The sequence below is a fragment of the Hyperolius riggenbachi genome, chromosome 8 (assembly GCF_040937935.1).
Source record: "Hyperolius riggenbachi isolate aHypRig1 chromosome 8, aHypRig1.pri, whole genome shotgun sequence".
In the NCBI taxonomy this organism is placed as follows: Eukaryota; Metazoa; Chordata; class Amphibia; order Anura; family Hyperoliidae; genus Hyperolius; species Hyperolius riggenbachi.
Genome location: NC_090653.1, coordinates 276,466,248 through 276,487,673, shown reverse-complemented (window position 1 = coordinate 276,487,673; position 21,426 = coordinate 276,466,248). Strand labels below are relative to the sequence as shown.

General features: G+C 43.9%; 1 protein-coding gene across 1 annotated transcript in view; it reads right to left on the bottom strand.

Annotated features, from left to right (window-relative positions):
* LOC137527910 (lipocalin-like) overlaps positions 1-6,576 on the bottom strand; it is a 30,249-nt gene extending 23,673 nt beyond the window's left edge. Inside the window, exons 1-2 of the mRNA XM_068248965.1 lie at positions 6,415-6,576; positions 2,280-2,419 (exon numbers count right to left, since the gene is read on the bottom strand). Coding sequence (XP_068105066.1) covers positions 2,280-2,419; positions 6,415-6,507 — 233 coding nt within the window. The 5' untranslated portion in view covers positions 6,508-6,576. The remainder of the gene's footprint in view (positions 1-2,279; positions 2,420-6,414) is intronic.
* Between the last annotated feature and the right edge of the window lie 14,850 nt (positions 6,577-21,426).

Sequence of the window (21,426 nt, the reverse complement as noted above, 5' to 3'; positions counted from 1 at the left end):
CTTTGCTGGTCATAAGGGTTAGTTCCTGTGAAACACTCAGGAGAGTGTCAGCCTTGCTCATTGTTTGAAGATTAGCTTAGAGTAATTCCTGGGACTGCACTAGGCAGGTTTCCCTAGTGCAGTTAGGATTGCATTATTTGTATTGTCTGTTCTGTTGTTGCCTTACTTGGATCGCACTCGCTCTGACGGAAAGAGCAGTGGATCGTATCTCTTACGTATTCCTGTTGTTGTGTGTCTGTCTTGTCTGCTACGAACGCTTGCTAGAGGCTCGGTGAGGTAACCGTTAAGCAAGCGCTCGCGTCCTCTGTTTCATGTTTGTCTGTCGGTGGTTAGTTAGGCGTGCTTGTCTCTATTGTGCTTATCACGTGGAGACCACGCACAAACGCGTGCACTGTTGCGAATGAGTGCGGTGTATGCGTTTAGCTAGCGTTTGTTATTTTCCTTATCTCCTCATTGTATGATTTGCTGTGCCTTTGCTACTCTTGTGCTCTGCCTTGCTGTAGCCTTGTGTCACCTCTGGCAATCGCCTCTCCCGCGATTGCGTTCCTACTTCATATCTGCTGTTGTGTATGCACCGTCGCGGGTTGGCGACTAGTTTGGTGCACACACATACAATCTGTCCCTTTGCTCAATCTCTTTCGCAATCGCTTCTCAGGCGATTGCGTTCTCACTCGGTTTCCTTTGCTGTGTGTCCGCCGTCGCAGGTTGGCGGCTAGATTAGTGGACATACATACATTCCTCATCTGTGCTTATTCGGTCTTGTGTCGCTGTTAGCAATCGCCATCTCTGGCGATTGCCTTCTCACTTTGTCTTCATGGTTGTGGGTTCATCGTCGCAGGGTGGCGACTAGTTTGGTGGACACACATACCCTCTGTCACTTTGATCTCTCTCTTTCAGGGCTATCTTTCCCTGCGTTTCTGCCCCTCGTGCAATTCCTGTCTGGCGTGTGTGGCAGGGCAGAGGAGCTGTTCCTCTGCACTCCACAGCTCCACCTGCCGACAGGAATTTCCCTCTACAGGTGCGTTGCACCTTCTGCTGGGTTTCCTCAAATTACACGCTTGTGGAGGATTTCCGCAGTGTCAGCGCACGTCTCGTGCGCTGATCACGGAGAGAATTCCACAATCGTTACAGTTTGGTATTGGTAGTGGGAGATCTTGGGGTTAGGCATCAGTAGAGGAAGGTCTTGGGGTTAGGCATTGGTAGTGGGAGGTCTTAGGGTTGGGCATGGGCAGAGGGAGGTCTTAGGGTTAGGCACCAGTAGAGGGAGGTTTCAGTGTGAGAGTAGGTTTAGGTTAAGACATAGTAACTGTTATACTGAAACAGATAGTAAAATATCGGTAATCCTTACCAGTATGTTAATCTGTATGCACCAAAGACTTACTTTAAGTTGAGTATTAGAAAAGGAATGTAGGATAGTCAGGGTTAGGTGCAGCTCAGGGACTAAGGTTGGGGTTAGGACCAAAAAAAGTGATCCACGATACTTAAAGGGAACCCAAGGTGAGAGGGATATGGAGGCTGCCATATTTATTTCCTTGTACACATTGCCAGTTGCCTAGCAGCCTTGTTGATTTTCTGGCATAAGTAGTGTCTGAGTTAAAACCCTGGAACAAGCATATGGCTAATCCAGTAAAAGCTGAGTCAGAATAATTGATCTGCTGCATGCCTATTCAGGGTCTATGGATAAAAGTATTAGAGACACAGGGTCAACAGGACTGCCAGGCAACTGGTATTGTTTAAAAGGAAATAAAATGGCATCCTTCATATCCCTCTCACCTTGGGTTTCCTTTAAGCTGCAAAAATGTAATTTGGGAGAACGTCACCATTATACAGCCCCAATTTGATGGGGCACCAAAAAACTCTGCACTAGAAAAGAATGTGCATGCTTCATAATCTGGGTCTAGGGGCCCCTGTGGGGTCGCTCACAACTGGTGTATCACCTATAGCCACTGCCCCCTCCCAGGGCCAATCAGGGCCGGTTCAAGTAACAATTGGGCCCTAGGTAAAATTTAGCCTGGTGGCCCCCCAACAGACACCCCCGACCAAAAAGCGTCATTAGAGGCCCTTTGTTGCAGCCAAATTTTCCTCCTGGGCCCCTGAGCTGGCTGCTGACCCTCCCCCAATCACCTCCCAACTTAACAGACTCTGCAGAGTCCCTGGGGAGCAACAGCTAAGATGGGGAGGGGCACTTTGGGGGCCCCTACAGGCTCTGGGGCCCTGGGGCAATTGCCCATTTTTTCCTATGGTAGCTCCGGCCCTGGGGCCAATCCTAGTTCACTCACTTGGGGAAGGTGGCCACGACGTCGAGGTTCCCATCGGCGGTGGGAGTGATGACGGTGGTGCACATCTTCAGCATCTGCTTCTTGGCCTGAAACCAGGCAGAGTTGGAGGCCAGGCCAATGCCATACCACGTGCCAACAATCTGCAACCAAAACAACGCCAAACACATACCGGTACGTTATTTACTGAGAATCGCGCTAAGGTAAGGGCAACAGAAGTCAAAGTGTTTTTCAAAAACAAAAAAAAAAAAGAGTTAAAATGTTTAGGGCACTCTGACTTACGCCTGCTTAAAGTAAAACTGCACTTGGTTTTATTGTGAAAATCGTGGTCACCAACAGTTGCAATTTATTTTTAACTTTTTGTGGAAAAGGACTTCAGGGATCCTGGGATGGCTCACCTCCTCCTATGCTGTAAGCAGAATTGCCCTGCATTATTATCTCGCCCCACCCGGCTGCTTTTTCATGCCACCCGGCTGGAAAAAAATTCTGGGGAGAACACTGGGATGTATTTATACTTATACTCCTCCAGCCCCATGAGGTACCCCTCTCTGGCTGCTCTGTTTACTTATTATCGATCCCGGTAATCTGGCCGGCCACACGCTTCTGCACATGCCCGCCCCACACAATCCCTGTCGCGCTCCCGCAACCGGGAGCATTCTGCGCCTGTGCGGTGATTCTGCATAGGTGCAGAACGATGTACAGTGGGGGCACACATGTGGCCAGGCCCCGCATGCACAGAAGCACACGACTTGCCGCGATGGGCCAGATTACCGAGATCAATATCAAGTGAATGAAGAGGACGGAGAGGGGCACCTCATGGGGCTGGAGGAAGCACCAGGTAAGTATAAATACATCCAATTATACCATCTCACGTACATTTTATAGAGAAACTCCGACCAAGAATTGAACTTTATCCCAATCAGTAGCTGATACCCCCTTTTACATGAGAAATCTATTCCTTTTCACAAACAGACCATCAGGGGGCGCTGTATGACTGATATTGTGGTGAAACCCCTCCCACAAGAAACAAGAAAAGTATGTACTCTTGCCAGTTTCCTGTCTGTGAACCTTGCTGCATTGTGGGAAATAACTGTTTACAGCTGTTTCCAACTGTCAAAAAAGCATGCAGCAGCTACATCACTTGCCAGCAGTAAAAATGTGACCATGTGATAAATGTCAGAATGTAAATCAGGGAGAGGAAAGATTTTACAATGGGCAAACACTGACTAAATCATTTATACATAATTATTGTAAAAATGAAGCACTTTTTTTATTACATTATTTTCACTGGAGTTCCTCTTTAAGACTGGGAGTACACTTGTCTGTGCGTAAAACTATGACATTTCTGTGTTTTTCTGTGCATTTTGCGTTTCTGGTTCTGCATTTTTGTATATGTTTTCATATTGCTTTTTTCATGCATTTGCGTTTTTTAATAATCTCCCCTTTTCCCCAGGCTAAGGATCAAACCTGACATGAAGTGATTTCACTGTAAAGCAAACCTGAACTGAAAATGAAAAGTTAAAATAAATATACACACTTCATACTTACCTCCCTAGTACTCAATCTCTCTCCTCCTCTGAGTCCTGTTTGTCCACTGTGATCAGTGGAATTCTCAGTCCTCCATGTTGAAAGTGGCCGTTACCACTTAACAGCTCCCTGGTCAGCAGCACACTGTTAAACTGTAGTATCACCAACATAAGCCACAGGGAAGCATGGACATTACCTTGCAGAACAGTTGTCCTTTCAGTTATAACTGACAGCAACTGATACATAACTAACAGCAACTGATATATTTAGGTTCTGACAAAATCTTGTCAGAACTGGAAGGAATCGTTGTAAGAAGAAAATGGTGGGGTTGTAAGAGGAACTGACGGCAAGTTACGTGTGTAATATTAATTTGCAGGTACATTGTGTGTTTATTTTAAATAATTTTACTCGGTTCAGGTTTCCTTTAAAGCTGAATTGTCGCAAATACCTTCTGTTTTAGAGAGGAACCCCAGTGAACATTTTACTGTTGGCAGGTGATGTAGCTGCTGCATGGTTTTTGGCAGTTGGAAACAGCTGTAAACAGCTATTTCCCACAAAAGTTCGAACTTTTCTTGTGGGAGGGGTTACTTGTGGGAGGGGTTTCACCACAATATCAGTCATACAGTGCCCCCTGATGGTCTGTTTGTGAAAAGGAATAGATTTCTCATGTAAAAGGGGGTATCAGCTACTGATTGGGATAAAGTTCAATTTTTGGTCGGAGTTTCTCTTAAAAGGACCACTATCGCGAAAAAAAGTAGGCATTTAAAATCTGTCAGAACCGACAGGTTTTGGGACAATCCATCTCCTCATAGGGTATTTCTAGGGATTGCTTTGTTTTCAGCAGCATTTCCTGAACAGCAGTTTAACTGCCAAAATAGCAAGATACCAGCCGACCTCCCTAATCACTTGCACACTATTATGTCAGTTAGATTTTGCAACTGTTGTTCAGGAAATGCTGTTGAAAACAAAGAAAGCCCTGAGAATCCCCCTTAAAAAGATGGACTGGCCCAACACCTGTCATCTGTCACATTTTAACTGCCTACTTTTTTCGTGATAGTGGTCCTAAAGGACCTCTCTCGCGAAAAAAGTAGGCAGTTAAAATCTAGAAGAAAAGACAGGTTTTGGGCCAGTCCATCTCCTCTTCTCAGGGATATCTTTGTTTTCGACAGCATTTCCTGAACAGCAGTTGAAAAGTCTAACTGACAAAATAGTGTGCAAGCGAGTAGGGAGGCTGGCTGGTATCTTACTATTTTGGCAATTAAACTGCTGTATGGTAGGATTAGATTGTGAGCTCCTCTGAGGAAAGTCAGTGACATAGCTATGTACTCTGTAAAGTGCTGCAGATGAGGTAAGTGCTATATAAATACATAATAATAATAATAACAACAATAATAATAATATGGTAGGACATTTGGTTATGACTATGCTAGGGAATAGATTGTGAGCTCCTCTAAGGACAGTCGGTGCCGTTCTTATCTGTCAAACTCTGTGTTAATGTCTATGTAGCTTGAACATTTGCAGATGTCTGTTTTGTCTGCCTGCGCACCTATGTGCCTGTCTTTATACCTGCATATGCCATGTGAACCACAAATAATTCCGAGTACGACTCTGGTCGTTCTTGGCGAATAAAGCTGATTCTGATTCTGACATGACTATGTACTTTGTAAAGTGTTGCAGAACATGTCAGTGCTATAAAAATACATAATAACAATAATATTATTGTAGGACATTAGACTATAACTAGAGTAGGATTAGATAGTGAGCTCCTTTTGAGCACGGTCAGTGACATGACTATGTACTCTAAGGTGCAGGACATTAGAATATGACTGTGGTAGGGATTAGATTGTGAGCTCCTCTGAGGACAGTCAGTAACATGACTATGCACTCTGTAAAGTGCTGCAGATGATGCAAGTGCTATATAAATACATAATATTAATAATAATACTATGGTAGAACATTTGGTTATGACTATGCTAGGGAATAGATTGTGAGCTCCTTTGAGGACAGCCAGTGACATGACTATGTACTATGTAAAGTGCTGCAGAAGATGTCAGTGCTATATAAATACAGAATAATAATATGGTAGGACATTACACTGTGACTATGACCTCAGAGGAGCTCACACTCTAATCCTACCATAGTCACAGTGTAATGTCCTACCATATTATTATTCTGTATTTATATAGCACTGACATCTTCTGCAGCACTTCACATAGTACATAGTCATGTCACTGACTGAACTCAGAGGAGCTCACACTCTAATCATATCAGTCAGTGACATGACTATGTACTCTGTAAAGTGCTGCAGAAGACGTCAGTGGCAGTGCTATATAAATACATAATAATAATAATATGGTAGGATTAGATTGTGAGCTCCTCTGAGGACAGTCAGTGACATGACTATGTACTATGTGAAGTGCTGCAGAAGATGTCAGTGCTATATAAATACAGAATAATAATATGGTAGGACATTACACTGTGACTATGGTAGGATTAGATTGTGAGCTCCTCTGAGGACAGTCAGTGACATGAATATGTACTCTGTAAAGTGCTGCAGAAGATGTCAGACTCTCCAAGGAAGGGTTAGTTAATCCAGAAACTCAAAACATACCCTATCCTGCTGGAAGTCCGGCTGCAGGGGGACATCAGCCTGTACATACAGGACAGACAGTGCGAGGGCTAAGCTGAACACGAGTCCCTTCATGGTCCTGGATTGGTCCTCAAGGCTTCTGCTGTCTGGTTTGGTGTCAGTGATGAGGATGCAGGGTTACTGGGACTTATATAGAGACAGGCTGGACAAGCCCACAGCTGGGAGCTGGTCACATGACTCCAGGGACTGGTGCTTGGCAAGTCAGAACATCAGATCAGCCCCTGCCTCCCCCCCCATGCAAGGAATGTGCCCCGTGAGCAAGGCAGGGAACGGAGATGGGGTAATTACAGCTCATCAGTTTTCCTGCTTCATCCAGCTGTGCAGCACATTGATGGTGAAGGCGTACAATGCCCCGTACGATTCTGCAAACAACCAGGGGAATTATGCTTGGGGCACTACAACCTCCGGGGGCCCCAAAGCCTCCCACTGCTGCCCTTTACTGCAGTCTTTCTGATCGTGATTCAATAATCACTCAGCCAAAGTAGACAGGGGCGTAGCAATAGGGGGTGCAGATATAGCGACCGCATCGGGGCCCTTGGGCCAGAGGGGCCCCAAAAGGTCCACCCTCTATCACAGTATTAGCTCTCTATTGGTCATGTGCTGGTAATAATCACTTCTATAGATGCTTTGAATAGTAGTAATCCTTATCACACTGTTCTCCATCCCCTTCTTGCACCTCTGACACTGTGGTTGTCCTTGGCAGGATTTGGTGCGCCGTATCAACTGTTATGTATAGAGTGCTTGGGGGGGGGGGGGGGGGGGGCATGTAAATCTTGCACCGGGGGCCACAGCTCCTTAGCTACGCCACTGAAAGTAGATCCTCTATGTATAGCCGGAGCCTCACTAGGCAAGGTATGTGATTAATGTGGGATATACTCCAGGCATTATTCTGCACACGCTGTAGAGAGTACTGTAAAGGTAGCCATACATATAGAGATGATGGGCAGATTCGACCAAGAGACAAATCTCTGTCTAATCAAATCTAATTAGAGTTGCCCATACACCACAGGCTGATTCCCGATCAATTTCATGCTGAAACCAATCAGGAATCGGCCTTGTGACCCCGCATCCGACCGTCTCGCCATCCCGACGCTGCCCCCCTAATGTCCAATGTAATCCCCCCCCCAGTGCATTATACATGACCTGTCCGTGTCTGCCACTGGCTCCAGGCTCCATCCTACATCCATACACTCGCCCCACGTGGTAGCCGGCGTACAGAGGGCGCACATGTGACATCACACCCGTGCCCACGTGTATTCCAGCAATCACATGGGCCGTGTGTACGAATGAAAGACAGACGGAGCCAGTGGCAGACACGGACAGGTCATGTATAATGCACTGGGGGGGTACATTGGACATTAGGGGGGACAGCGTCGGGGGTTTCGTTGCGTTCGACGCTTGATGTTACCCTTGCACACCCGATCGACCATGGCTGCAAAGCTGGGACAAGGTCCTCCAGCACCCAAGGCTGAGACACCAAAGTGCGCCCCTCCATCCCTCCCACTTCAGCCGTCACACACTGATTGCTATTAGCAGTGGCGTAGCTAAGAATCTGTGGGCCCTGATGCAAGTTTTACAGTGGGCCCCCCCAAGTACTCTACACATAACAATTGATACGGCGCACCAAAACCTGCCAATGGCAAATACAGTGTCAGAGGTGCAAATAGGGGATGGGGAACAGTCTGTTAATGACTACCAATACTCAAAGCATCTATAGAAGTGATTATTATGAGCACAGGATACTGCAGTTGAGGAAGGGCCCTTTAGGGCCCCTCTGGCCCAAGGGCCCCGATGCGGCCGCTACCTCTGCAACCCCTATTGCTACGCCCCTGCCTATTAGACTAAGAGGGCCACAGGGCCCACAACCTCCCCAACACCTTAATATCTAGTTATCTGGCTTGCAGTCACTGCTATGTATCCCCTTTTCTTATTTCTCTTTGCTTCAAACACAATTAGGAATGACAGCTGAATGAATTGTGCGCCCCCTCCTACACTGCGCCCTGAGGCTGGAGCCTCTCCAGCCTATGCCTCAACTCGGCCCTGCATGGCTGCCCGACATCTTGCAGCATGTCTGATCAACATGCTAGGCCCGAAATTGGTTGTTTTGTTGATCGAGCATGCACTCGGTGGTACCAATTTTCATTCAATTCAATAATAATTATCAAATTGGATAGTCGATCGGCCACCGAAGTCGATAGATTTATGGCCAACTTAAGGTGTCCTTTAACAACAAGTTCTGTAAACAATCATTTGCTTTAAAGTGAACCAGAGACAAAGCACTCTCATGTATTTTACCATATATGACAAGACAAGACAAATAACATTTATATTGCGCTTTTCTCCTTGCGGACTCAAAGCGCCAGAGCAGAGCAGCAGCCACTAGGGAGCGCTCTATTGGCAGTAGCAGTGTAAGGGAGACTTGCCAAAGGTCTCCTACTGAATTAGTGCTGGCTTACTGAACAGGCAGAGCCGAGATTCGAACCCTGGTCTCCTGAGTCAGAGGCAGAGCCCTTAACCATTACACCATCAGCCAACTGCTGATATATATCAGTGGGAGCGTTAGAGAAAACACCTACCCTGCTCTCTGTTTCATCCTTCACTGCTCAGCCTGCTTGTTAGCAGCCCTGATTAAATCCCCGACTGAGCATTCAGTCTGGCTTTGCTCAGGAATCATTATAGCTGAGTCATTATAGCAGAGCCAGAAGGGGGCAGGCTTGGGCTTGAAAAGACATCAGAGAAGACAGACTCATCTATAATGATTCCTGAGCAAAGCCACACTGAATGCTCAGTCGGGGATTTTATCAGGGCTGATAACAAAATACATGAGGGTGCTTCGTCTTCGTTCAGTTTAAGGTGCCCACACAATTGATTACTGGTATGTTCCATTCTGCTCAATTGATGGAAATCAGTCAATATTTAGTCGATTTAATTGATCAACTGGATGGAAAATATCAGTAGATTGTTCAAGAATCGCCTTCTGTTCACATGATTTACATTGACGCAGAATGGATTTTTGGCTGCAGAGAGTGGAGGCACAACATCATTCCGATTGATTAGTGAAGGAGAGTCATATAGGATCTCGCTTGTAGTGTGTGGGCCACTAGTTGATCAACTTTTGATCACTGTAGTTGATCGCCCAATGAAACTGATCACTTAGAGACACTGAAGTGAAAAAAAAAATGATATAATGAATTGGTTGTGTACTATGAATAATTACTAGAAGATTAGCAGCAAAGAAAATATTCTCATATTTTTATTTTCAGGTATATGGTGTTTTTTCTAACGTTGCATCATTCTCTAATATGTGCAGATTACACAACACTCAGCATTTAAAATGATTCTTTCAGAGCAGTCTGTGAACTAATGACCTCTCCTCTGGCAGAGGAAAAGAAAACTGTTGAGATAATAAAAGTCAGAAGACAGCCCTCTCCACCACTTTTGAAAGTGGTAGAGCTTAATGGCTTTTTTGCATAGAGATAACAACTGGAGTTTCTTAACTCTTCCTGTACTGGAAACAATTAGACTGATGTATCTGATCTTAATGTTTTATTTCTTAGCTGTACTACACATACAAATCATAATATAATAATTTTTTATTTGCTTCAGTGTCTCTTTAAGCCTGGTACACACCTTCAATTGTGATCTGCCAATGACTGGCCAATTTTTCCCCTCCATGTACTATGAGGGCCTACAGATCTTGAATACTATGAGCACATTGTGTAGGTAAGCTCTCACACTTTGGAGTTGGTAAGAAAGTGACCTCGTAGGGAGGATAAAGTTATTAGATTAAGCCTCTCCACATCCAAAACTATGGCTTTCTTTATTTGTATTAGAATAACAGAGTATTTCCTAGACAGGGCAAACCCAGGATTTTCAAGGGGGGGGATTCCTGAAAGGTCTCCCTCAGCCATGCACAATACAGTATAATAATATGGTAGGACACCATGCTGGGCACACATAATGCAATTTCCCATCCATCCGACAGCTGACATTGGTAATGAAGGGGAAAGTGAATCACTTAACACAGCAGGGCACAGGGCTGTGCTCATACCTGACTCTGTTAAGTTACCCAGAGCTTCTCCATGCTCTGTACACACAGTGCTGCTCCATGCTCTGTACACACGCTGCTGCTCCATGCTCTGTACACACGCTGCTGCCCCATGCTCTGTACACACACTGCTGCTCCATGCTCTGTACACACACTGCTGCTTTATGCTCTATACACACGCTGCTGCTCCACGCTCTGTACACACGCTGCTACTCTATGCTCTGTACACACGCTGCTGCTCCATGCTCTGTACACACAGTGCTGCTCCATGCTCTGTACACACGCTGCTGCTGCTCCATGCTCTGTACACACCCTGTTGCTCCATACTCTGTACACACACTGTTGCTCCATGCTCTGTACACACGCTGCTGCTTTATGCTCTATACACACGCTGCTGCTCCATGCTCTGTACACACGCTGCTACTTCATGCTCTGTACACACGCTGCTGATCCATGCTCTGTACACACGCTGCTGCTCCATGCTCTGTACACAAGCTGCTGCTCCATGCTCTGTACACACGCTGCTGCTCCATGCTCTGTACACAAGCTGCTGCTCCATGCTCTGTACACATGCTGCTGCTCCATGCTCTGTACACACCCTACTGCTCCATGCTCTGTACACACCCTACTGCTCCATGCTCTGTACACACCCTGCTGCTCCATGCTCTGTACACACGCTGCTTCTCCATGCTCTGTACACACGCTGCTGCTCCATGCTCTGTACACACGCTGCTGCTCCATACTCTGTACACACACTGCTGCTCCATGCTCTGTACACACGCTGCTGCTTTATGCTCTGTACACACGCGGCTGCTCCATGCTCTGTACACACGCTGCTGCTCCATGCTCTGTACACAAGCTGCTGCTCCATGCTCTGTACACACGCTGCTTCTCCATGCTCTGTACACACCCTGCTGCTCCATGCTCTGTACACACGCTGCTGCTCCATGCTCTGAACACACCCTGCTGCTCCATGCTCTGTACACACACTGCTGCTCCATGCTCTGTACACATCCTGCTGCTCCATGCTCTGTACAAAAGCTGCTGCTCCATGCTCTGTACACAAGCTGCTGCTCCATGCTCTGTACACAAGCTGCTGCTCCATGCTCTGTACACACCCTGCTGCTCCATGCTCTGTACATACGTTGCTGCTCCATGCTCTGTACATACGTTGCTGCTCCATGCTCTGTACATAAGCTGCTGCTCCATGCTCTGTACACACGCTGCTGCTCCATGCTCTGTACACACCCTGCTGCTCCATGCTCTGTACACAAGCTGCTGCTCCATGCTCTGTACACAAGCTGCTGCTCCATGCTCTATACACACGATGCTGCCCCATGCTCTGTACACACGCTGCTGCTCCATGCTCTGTACACAAGCTGCTGCTCCATGCTCTATACACACGATGCTGCCCCATGCTCTGTACACACGCTGCTGCTCCATGCTCTGTACACAAGCTGCTGCTCCATGCTCTATACACACGATGCTGCGCCATGTTTTGTACACACGCTGCTGCTCCATGCTCTGTACACACGCTACTGCTCCATGCTCTGTACTACACATGCTGCTGCTCCATGCTCTGTACACACACTGCTGCTCCATGCTCTGTACACATCCTGCTGCTCCATGCTCTGTACAAAAGCTGCTGCTCCATGCTCTGTACACACACACTGCTGCTCCATGCTCTATACACACGATGCTGCGCCATGTTCTGTACACACGCTGCTGCTCCATGCTCTGTACACACCCTGCTGCTCCATGCTCTGTACACACGCTGCTGCTCCTGCTCTGTACACACGCTGCTGCTCCATACTCTGTACACACGCTGCTGCTCCTGCTCTGTACACACGCTGCTGCTCCATGCTCTGTACACACTCTGCTCCATGCTCTGTACACACCCTGCTGCTACATCCAAAGTCAACTAAAGCAGGGAAAGAAAGGGGGCGGGGCTGTGAGCTGCAGGATGCCTGCAGATATTCTGGTGTCTCACCTTGTGCCTGTCCCCAGACACAGCACCGGCCCTGGTCTGAGGGGGGATTCTGGGCAGCTGTAATCCCCCCTTGCATTTACCTATGCTAGTATCAATCTCCGTGCCAAACAGTATGATGATGCTGAGTAGAGGTGGTCAGTGCATTGCTATTAATTCTATCTTGCATGCAAATTAAAGCAAATTGTATGCAGTTTTGTAATTTTGGCCAATTAACCTCCCCGGCATTTAATTTCACGCAGGATTTTTGTACCAAAAGAGTTACAAAGTGTTTCTTTATGCTGTAAGCATTTTTGTGGACTGCTTGCAAATTGCGGTCCTGCAAGCTGTGTTCAACCATGCATACAATATAAAAAAAGCACTTTTTAAAAATGTATATATGTAACTCACCTATGAGATGGTGTATTTATATCTTCTCCTGTACAATGCTTGGCTTCACCTGTCTCCTGACATTAATATCATTGATGTGTAGAGCTGTACAGAGGCGCCAGTAGGATAAAAGGCACTAAAACGTTTAAAACGTTCGGGATGCGGTGGTGGACCAGCCAACCCAAAACAGACACAGGTACTGTCGATTCAAGTAATAAATAATTTATTTATATACTCCAAAGACAAGTTGCAACGCGTTTCACGGGCAAAATCCCGCTTCCTCAGGCTTCCTCTCAGAGGTGCCAAGCGTATTTTGGACTCCGTGCTGTGTATTACTCCAGTTGTTTATTGCCTGAGGAAGCGCGATTTTGCCCGTGAAACGCGTTGCAACTTGTCTTTGGAGTATATAAATAAATTATTTATTACTTGAATCGACAGTACCTGTGTCTGTTTTGGGTTGGCTGGTCCACCACCGCATCCCGAATGTTTTAGTGACTTTTATCCTACTGGCGCCTCTGTACAGCTCTACACAACAAGAATCCACCATTGGTGGAAGGGTGGTACACCCTCTTCTTTTCCTCTATCCACAGAGAGCGACGTCTTAATCCTGAGTGGGGACAGGTTTGTTCTCCCCACCTGCCTTTTCAGTGGTTGCCTTGGAGGTAACCCTGGTTTGTAAGTACAATACTTAAGTTTCATCATTATCATTCGCACTCCTCCAATACAAGCTACACTATATTGGGCTCTCGGTTTTCTACCTTTTATTAATATCATTGAACTGAATGATATAATGAGATAGACATGGGTATGTACAGTGCCTAGCACACAGATAACTAGGCTGTGTTCCTTTTTTCTTTCTCTGCCTGAAAGAGTTAAATATCAGGTATGTAAGTGGCTGACTCAGTCCTGACTCAGACAGGAAGTGACTACAGTGTGAACCTCACTGATAAGAAATTCCCCTTTTTTTCCTCTTTCTTGCTCTCAGAAGCCATTTTCTGCTAGGAAAGTGTTTTATAGTTGGAATTTCTTATACGTGAGGGTCACACTGTGGTCACTTCCTGTCTGAGTCAGGACTGAGTCAGCCACTTGCATACCTTATATTTAACTCTTTCAGGCAGAAAAATTAAAAAAAAGGAACACAGCATAGTTATCTGTGTGCTATGCACTGTATATACACATGTCTATCTCATTATGTCACATTTCAGTTGGGGTATCCTTTAAAGAGACACTGAAGCGAAAAAAAAATGATGATATTATGATTTGTATGTGTAGTACAGCTAAGAAATAAAACATTAAGATCACATATATCAGTCTAATTGTTTCCAGTACAGGAAGAGTTAAGAAACTCTAGTTGTGATCTCTATGCAAAAAAGCCATTCATCTCTACGACTTTCAAAGTCGTGGAGAGGACTGTTATCTGACTTTTATTATCTCAACTGTAAGTGAACTAATTACTTTTTCTCTGCCAGAGGAGAGGTCATTAGTTCACAGACTGCTCTGAAAGAATCATTTTGAATGCTGAGTGTTGTGTAATCTGCACATATTAGAGAATGACGCAATGTTAGAAAAAACACTGTATACCTGAAAATAAAAATATGAGGATATTTTCTTTGCTGCTAATCTTCTAGTAATTATTCATAGTACACAACCCATTCACTATATCATATATTTTTTTTCGCTTCAGTGTCTCTTTAACGAGTTTGGTAATCTGCACATTCCTGCACCTGTTGTGTCTTGTATTGTTGAGTATGTCGGAAAAACATAATATTATGTAATTTTTCCCTTCTATACATAACATGATCATTACACAACTGTGCGTTAGACTGTTTATGTATCTGTGGAGCAGAATTATGGAATGAAGACTGGTGTACACAGACCTTCGGATACAGGCAGAATTACACTCCAACTCGGGATTATTATTATTATGTATTTGTACAGCACTGACATCTTCTGCAGCACATTACAGAGTACATAGTCATGTCACTGACTGTCCCTCAGAGGAGCTCACAATCTAATCCTACCATAGTCATAGTCTAATGTCCTACCATATCATTATGATGTATTTATACAGCACTGACATCTTGGACAGCACTTTACAGAGTACATATCAGTGCTGTGTAATATGTTGATGCTTTATAAATACAATAAATAAATAGTCATGTCACTGACTTTCCTCAGAGGAACTCACAATCTGATCCTACCATAGTCATGGTCTAATGTCCTAAAGTATTATTATTATGTATTTATATAGCACTGACATCTTCCGCAGCACTTTACAGAGTACATAGTCCTGTCACTGACTGTCCTCAGAGGAGCCCACAATCTAATCCCCCCATAGTCACAGTGTAATGTCCTGATACAAAACAAAGAAAAAGACCCCCATAAACAGCACCAGACTAATAAGATGAAAGGTATATCAAACTTTATTATGTTCCAAAAAAGACCATCAATAATAAAAACAATGATTAAAAAAGGTCACAACAAATGACCAACCGGGTCTCTCAATCCCATTCAATAGTGAATAATACATGTAATAAGGATAACACCATCTGGTTACTGGTACAATGATCCAAAATAGAACAATCACCTCATATATGTATATATAATTGATACAAACCACACAGGATTATATATAAATGACAATATGTGTAAGGGTTAACATTGTGCTAATTAAGGTGTATATGTGCAACGGGAGCTATAATCCATAAAGTGCATATTCGGAGAGGCCAAGAGAAAAGGCAAGAGAGTGGGAAAGGTGAATAGGTAAAATGACTGCCTGTAGCCGATTGAAATAAATATTGCACAGTGCCCGATGAGGCTAGAAGGTTGAAGCGGTAAGCAGGGTGACTTACGTGGGGATGAGGGATGCCAGGATCAGCTGACCAGACGCCAGGGGGGGGAGAGAAGAGAGAAGCCCGTCAAACAGCCTTAGTGCACCACGCGGGCTCGACTCGCTTCAAAGGAGGCGTAATGTCCTGTCATATTATTATTATTATGTATTTATATAGCACTGACCTCTCCTGCAGCACATTACAGAGTACATAGTCATGTCACTGACTGTCCTCAGAGGAGCTCATAATCTAATCCTACCATAGTCATAGTCTAATGTCCTTCCATATTATTATTATGTATTTATATAGCACTGACATCTGCAGCACATTACAGAGTACATAGTCACGTCACTGACTGTCCTCAGAGGAGCCCACAATCTAATCCTACCATAGTCATAGTGTAATGTCCTCCCATATTATTATTATTATTATTATGTATTTATATAGCACTGATGTCTTCTGCAGCACTTTACAGAGTACACAGTCATGTCAGGGAGTTCAGTTAGTCATAGTCTAATACTACTAATCTAATCCTACCATATCATTATGATGTATTTATATAGCACTGCCATATTCTGCAGCACTTTACAGAGTACATATCAGCGCTGTGTAATAAGTTGATGCTTTATAAATACAGTAAATAAATAGTCATGTCACTGACTGTTCTCAGAGGAGCTCACAATCTAATCCTGCCATAGCCATAGTCTATTGTCACAGAAGTGACAGGTTTTGGAATAGTCCATCTCTTATTAGGGGATTCTCAGGGATATGTTTATTTTCAAAAGCACTTAGTGAATGACAGTTGCTCTGTCCAACTGCCAAAAAACAGTGTAGTGAGCAGGGAAGCTGGCCAGCATCATTGTTTAAATCCTTTTTAGGGAATATCTTTATAAAGAATAAAACCCTTGCTGAGAATCCCCTGTGAAGAGATGGACTAGTCCACTTCTGTCAGATTTCTACTGCCTACTGTAAGTGACAACAACATAGGAGAAAAGTAATTTATGGCTCATTTTACTCTGGAAAGAATGTACTTCTTAATTGTATATGTTTGCACATATTTTAAATTTTATGATTTTTCGCTGTAGTGCCCCTTTAAAGAGACACTGAAGCGAATTTTTTTTTTTGATATTATGATTTGTATGTGTAGTACAGCTAAGAAATAAAACATTAAGATCAGATACATCAGTCTAATTGTTTCAAGTACAGGAAGAGTTAAGAAACTCCAGTTGTTATCTCTATGCAAAAAAGCCATTAAGCTCTACCACTTTCAAAAGTGGTAGCGAGGGCTGTCTTCTGACTTTTATTATCTCAACTGTTTTCTTTTTCTCTGCCAGAGGAGAGGTCATTCGTTCACAGACTGCTCTGAAAGAATCATTTTGAATGCTGAGTGTTGTGTAATCGGCACATATTAGTGAATGATGCAACGTTAGAAAAAACGCTATATACCTGAAAATAAAAATATGAGAATATTTTCTTTGCTGCTAATCTTCTAGTAATTATTCATAGTACACAACCAATTCATTATATCATATATTTTTTTCGCTTCAGTGTCTCTTTAAGTGTGATAAAGATGAAATATTTTGTTTTTCAATTAAACTCATGGATGGTATTGTGTCTCATGACTCTTTTGGTCACTGAATCAATATTGGATACCTCTGATAACGATTTTAGAAAATATAAATAATTTATAAATATAAATAATTTAAAAAAATATATATAAAAAAAATGCAGTCCAATTTATATAGACTCTGTGTCACATAGAATAGTTTTTTCTAAAACTGGTGATTAACGCCATGTCCTTTCGGCTATTTACGGTTCATCCAGCAGCCTTAGAACAGAGAAAACCGCTTCCTGTCACATCAGCGGCTATATAAGTCCATACTTGCCTCACGGTACCCGGAGGGGGGAAGACGGAGTTATGTATGAACGTGAGTTATGTATGGACTTATATAATCATCAGTTTTAGAAAAAACATTTCTATGTGGCACGGAGTCTATATACATTGGACTGTATTTTTTATATATATATTTTATGTGTAGCTACGAAGAGGATCGCCTATACAACCAGAGGATAAACTTCAGGATTTACATTGAGCAATATCTGTGCGATTGGCAGGTGACTCATCACAGTGGATGGATCTGTGCAGTTGTTCTGGAATTTGAGCATCGTCTGGTGGAACTGTAGGACAGATAACATTGTGTTTGTCTTATATGAGCACAGGTCATTTTATATGTGTAATTTAAATACATTGTTGCAATTTAGATTTGCATAGGCGCTGGAGTTATTTGTCAAATGATTTTTATCTATATAACGTAAGGTGGTGGATTTCCTTATAATCTCTACGTTATTGACTTTAAATAGACAAGCGTAGAGATTTATTATAATCTCTACGCTATTGACTTTGAAAAGACAAGCGCTACAACATATATTTATTTTCGTTTCATCAATCTGTTTTGTAAATCAGTTACCTCTGAAATGATCGGAATAGTTATAATTTTTAATCCATTTATGGGCCAAATCGATGCTTTCCGCTCTGATGGGTTGGATGGGTGGAGGGCGGAGCTGGACTCAAAGAGCACCCGACGATGATGATGAGTGACAGCTCAGGTCACAGACAACAAGCTGCCCACGTTTGCTACCCCCGACTGTTGCAGTTCATATGTTTGGCAGCGTGACTGCATGAGTGTTCCAGCCCTCCCCTTGCTCCCTGGTGCCCTAGGCCATGGCCTTTGCGGCCTCGCCGGAAATCCGGTCATGGATAGGGACGAAAGGTGCATGGCGATTGGCTGGGAGCACGGCACTTGTAAATTGAGGAGGAAGTGAAGGACCACCTGTATCACTGCTGATGTATGTAATTTATTTAATTTACTGTATTAGGGTGTAATTTTACTATTTGGTGACTAGATGCCCCCCTTACCCCCCTCCTCAGTTTATTCCTGTGTACTGTGAACAGGAAATAGTGCGTGTGCGTGCTTTCACTTTTATTTTGTCAATGACCACCAGCACCCCTAAGATTTAGTATCAAGGGGCGTAGATATACTGTATCAAAAACGATAAGTGGTTAATACCGTAAAACAAAAAGCAATTTTATTCATTAAGTTATATTCACTACAGGTCCTCTTTAATTTCTCTGGTGTACATCTAGGGTTTGCCTTTAGAACTATGAAGTGAGACTGTTGGCAGCATGAAGTAGATGGGAATTTAGCATTAAACTCCCTGAGCTCTTGTTCCTGTAGACTCTCCCCCGATCCCGTGTGGTGATAATCAGCACAATAATCTGCTTTCTATGGAACTTTCCATCAGCGAATCCTATAAAATGTGGGAGCCCCGCCCTCCCCCCATCGCTGTTACCGAGGTGAGGCCAGGTGCCTGGCAGGGCACATGTATAATCCACATTAATCAGAATGAAGCATGCTGGGATACCATAATATAAATTGCCATAGCAACAGGCATCTTTCACTATGACACAATCCTCACCTTAATGAGGTGCATTCCAGCCATTAATACCATTATACAGGGCGACATGTGGTACCCATGGCTGTGAAAAGCCGTACCTCGATGGCGTTAACCACAAAGTCGCCTGAACTCAACGACTGGCGGTGAAATTGATGGCCCACTATGCATAGCGTACAACTGCCCCTCTTTGGGAACACAATCCCTCGGTCTCTCTTTCTTCCTCATTTGTCCCTCTTTCAGGACTGATGTATAGACCTGTAAAAATATATGTATTTCATCTACTGAAAAATGTGTAATTAACTCTAAATTCTATCCCCATCCTTTAAAGTGAACCAGAGACGAAGCGCCCTCATGTATTTTACCATATATATCAGTGGGAACATTATAGAAAACACCTACCCTGCTCTCTGTTTCATCCTTCACTGTTCAGCTTGCTTCTTATCAGCCCTGATAAAATCCCTGACTGAGCATTTAGTCTGGCTTTGCTCAGGAATCATTATAGATGAGTCTGTCTTCTCTGATGTCTTTTCAAGCCCAAGTCTGCCCCCTTCTGGCTCTGCTATAATGACTCAGCTATAATCATTCCTGAACAAAGCCAGACTGAATGCTCAGTCTGGGATTTTATCAGGGCTGATTACAAGCAGGCTGAGCAGTGAAGGATGAAGCAGAGAGCAGGGTAGGTGTTTTCTCTAATGTTCCCACTTTTTGTATGGTAAAATACATGAGGGTGCCTTGTCTCTGGTTCGCTTTAAGGGTATACATGAGACCATGGAAAAAGTCAGGTTCACTGTACGGCAATAGGGTCATATGCATAGGGGAACCTCCCGGCTAGTGGCGTACTCCCTGCTGATCCCTGTCGGTCCGCACATGCGCACCATGCAGCACCGCACTCCCGTCGTGCACACTAGCTCTGTCACCCATTGACTTAATCCATGCGGTAGGCACGGATCATGCTTTAATGTGCTGCAGACTTTGCGTCAGCATTGTGGTGGTTTGGATACTTCCCATGCACCACGTCGCATTGAGTGAACTGGGCAAATCTCCATAGACTGGCATGGCCCTTGCGGCGGGGAAGGGTACTGTGGAGCAACGTATTGGTATTGCAAAAGCGCAGCCGTACTCGCACGAGTGCAGTGCCAGTATGATCATGCTCATGCATAAAACGGAGCGCAGACACAAACCTCTAAAGGGTCCTTGGCCGTGGAGGTGATCTGGAAAAGGATATGGGAAGTATTCCCTCTTCTTAGGTAAGTATCTATTTTTTATTTTATTTATTTTTTAGTTATTTTTTTATTTTTTTGCTTTAGGATCACACTGGGTTCTTTTTTAAAGAGAAACTATCAAAGAAACGGTTCTTCTGTAATTCTCACATACCTGTAGAGCTTTTAGCCAGCAACACTAGAAAGCTTTTCAGAGGTCTCTCATCACAACTTGTGTGAAAAAAATGCCTTATTTACCAGCTGTTTGTAACAATTTGTGTCGGCGTCGAGGCTAGAGCTATACCATGTAGCTAGGCTACACTTCTCTGTCACTATTCACAGAGGAATGATTTGTTGTTTGTTTTCTGCCCTGCCTGCTTTCTCACAGATCATATGAGAACAGCTGAGGGATTTTTAGATACAGAGAAGGCTTTGAAAAGACCTGTACTTTTACCTTACTTGGATGCCCCCCCCCCCCCTTACATTCAGGATGAGATCTCCCTGGCTGTAAACTGTTTACTTTACACAGCGAGTCAGAGGGTAAGACACGGATCAGGCACAGACAGACACAGAGCTGCAGCTGATATACACACATTGGAAGCTATTTTTCTGCTTTCTATAATTTCTGAACACATTTTACTCGCAGACTGGTATTACAGCCAGTGAAGATTGTTTCTGTATGCTGGATGTGCTGGACACAGTCCTCCATAGTAATGCCCACAGTGGAAACTGCTCTCTGTAAATGTCATTTTCTTCACATAAAGCATGAAAAGATGAAAAAAAGCCTTTGTATTGCTATTGGCTAATAATTACTGGAAATATATGTGGCATTTAGAATTTTAGTTAACTTTGATAGTTGTCCTTTAACTCTTTAACTTCCAAGTTGTTGTTGAGTCCCCATTTCGTATGAGACCAACTACTGTTGTGTCATCTGCAATCTTCAGATCCTTTACAAATGCATGTAGCCATTGGTGCGCAGTGAATAATATACATATGCAAATCTCTTATGGCTGTTTTACATACATCTATATGAGAATAAAGTACGTTCTGTTGATCTGTCTTGCATCCATAGTATCTGAATCA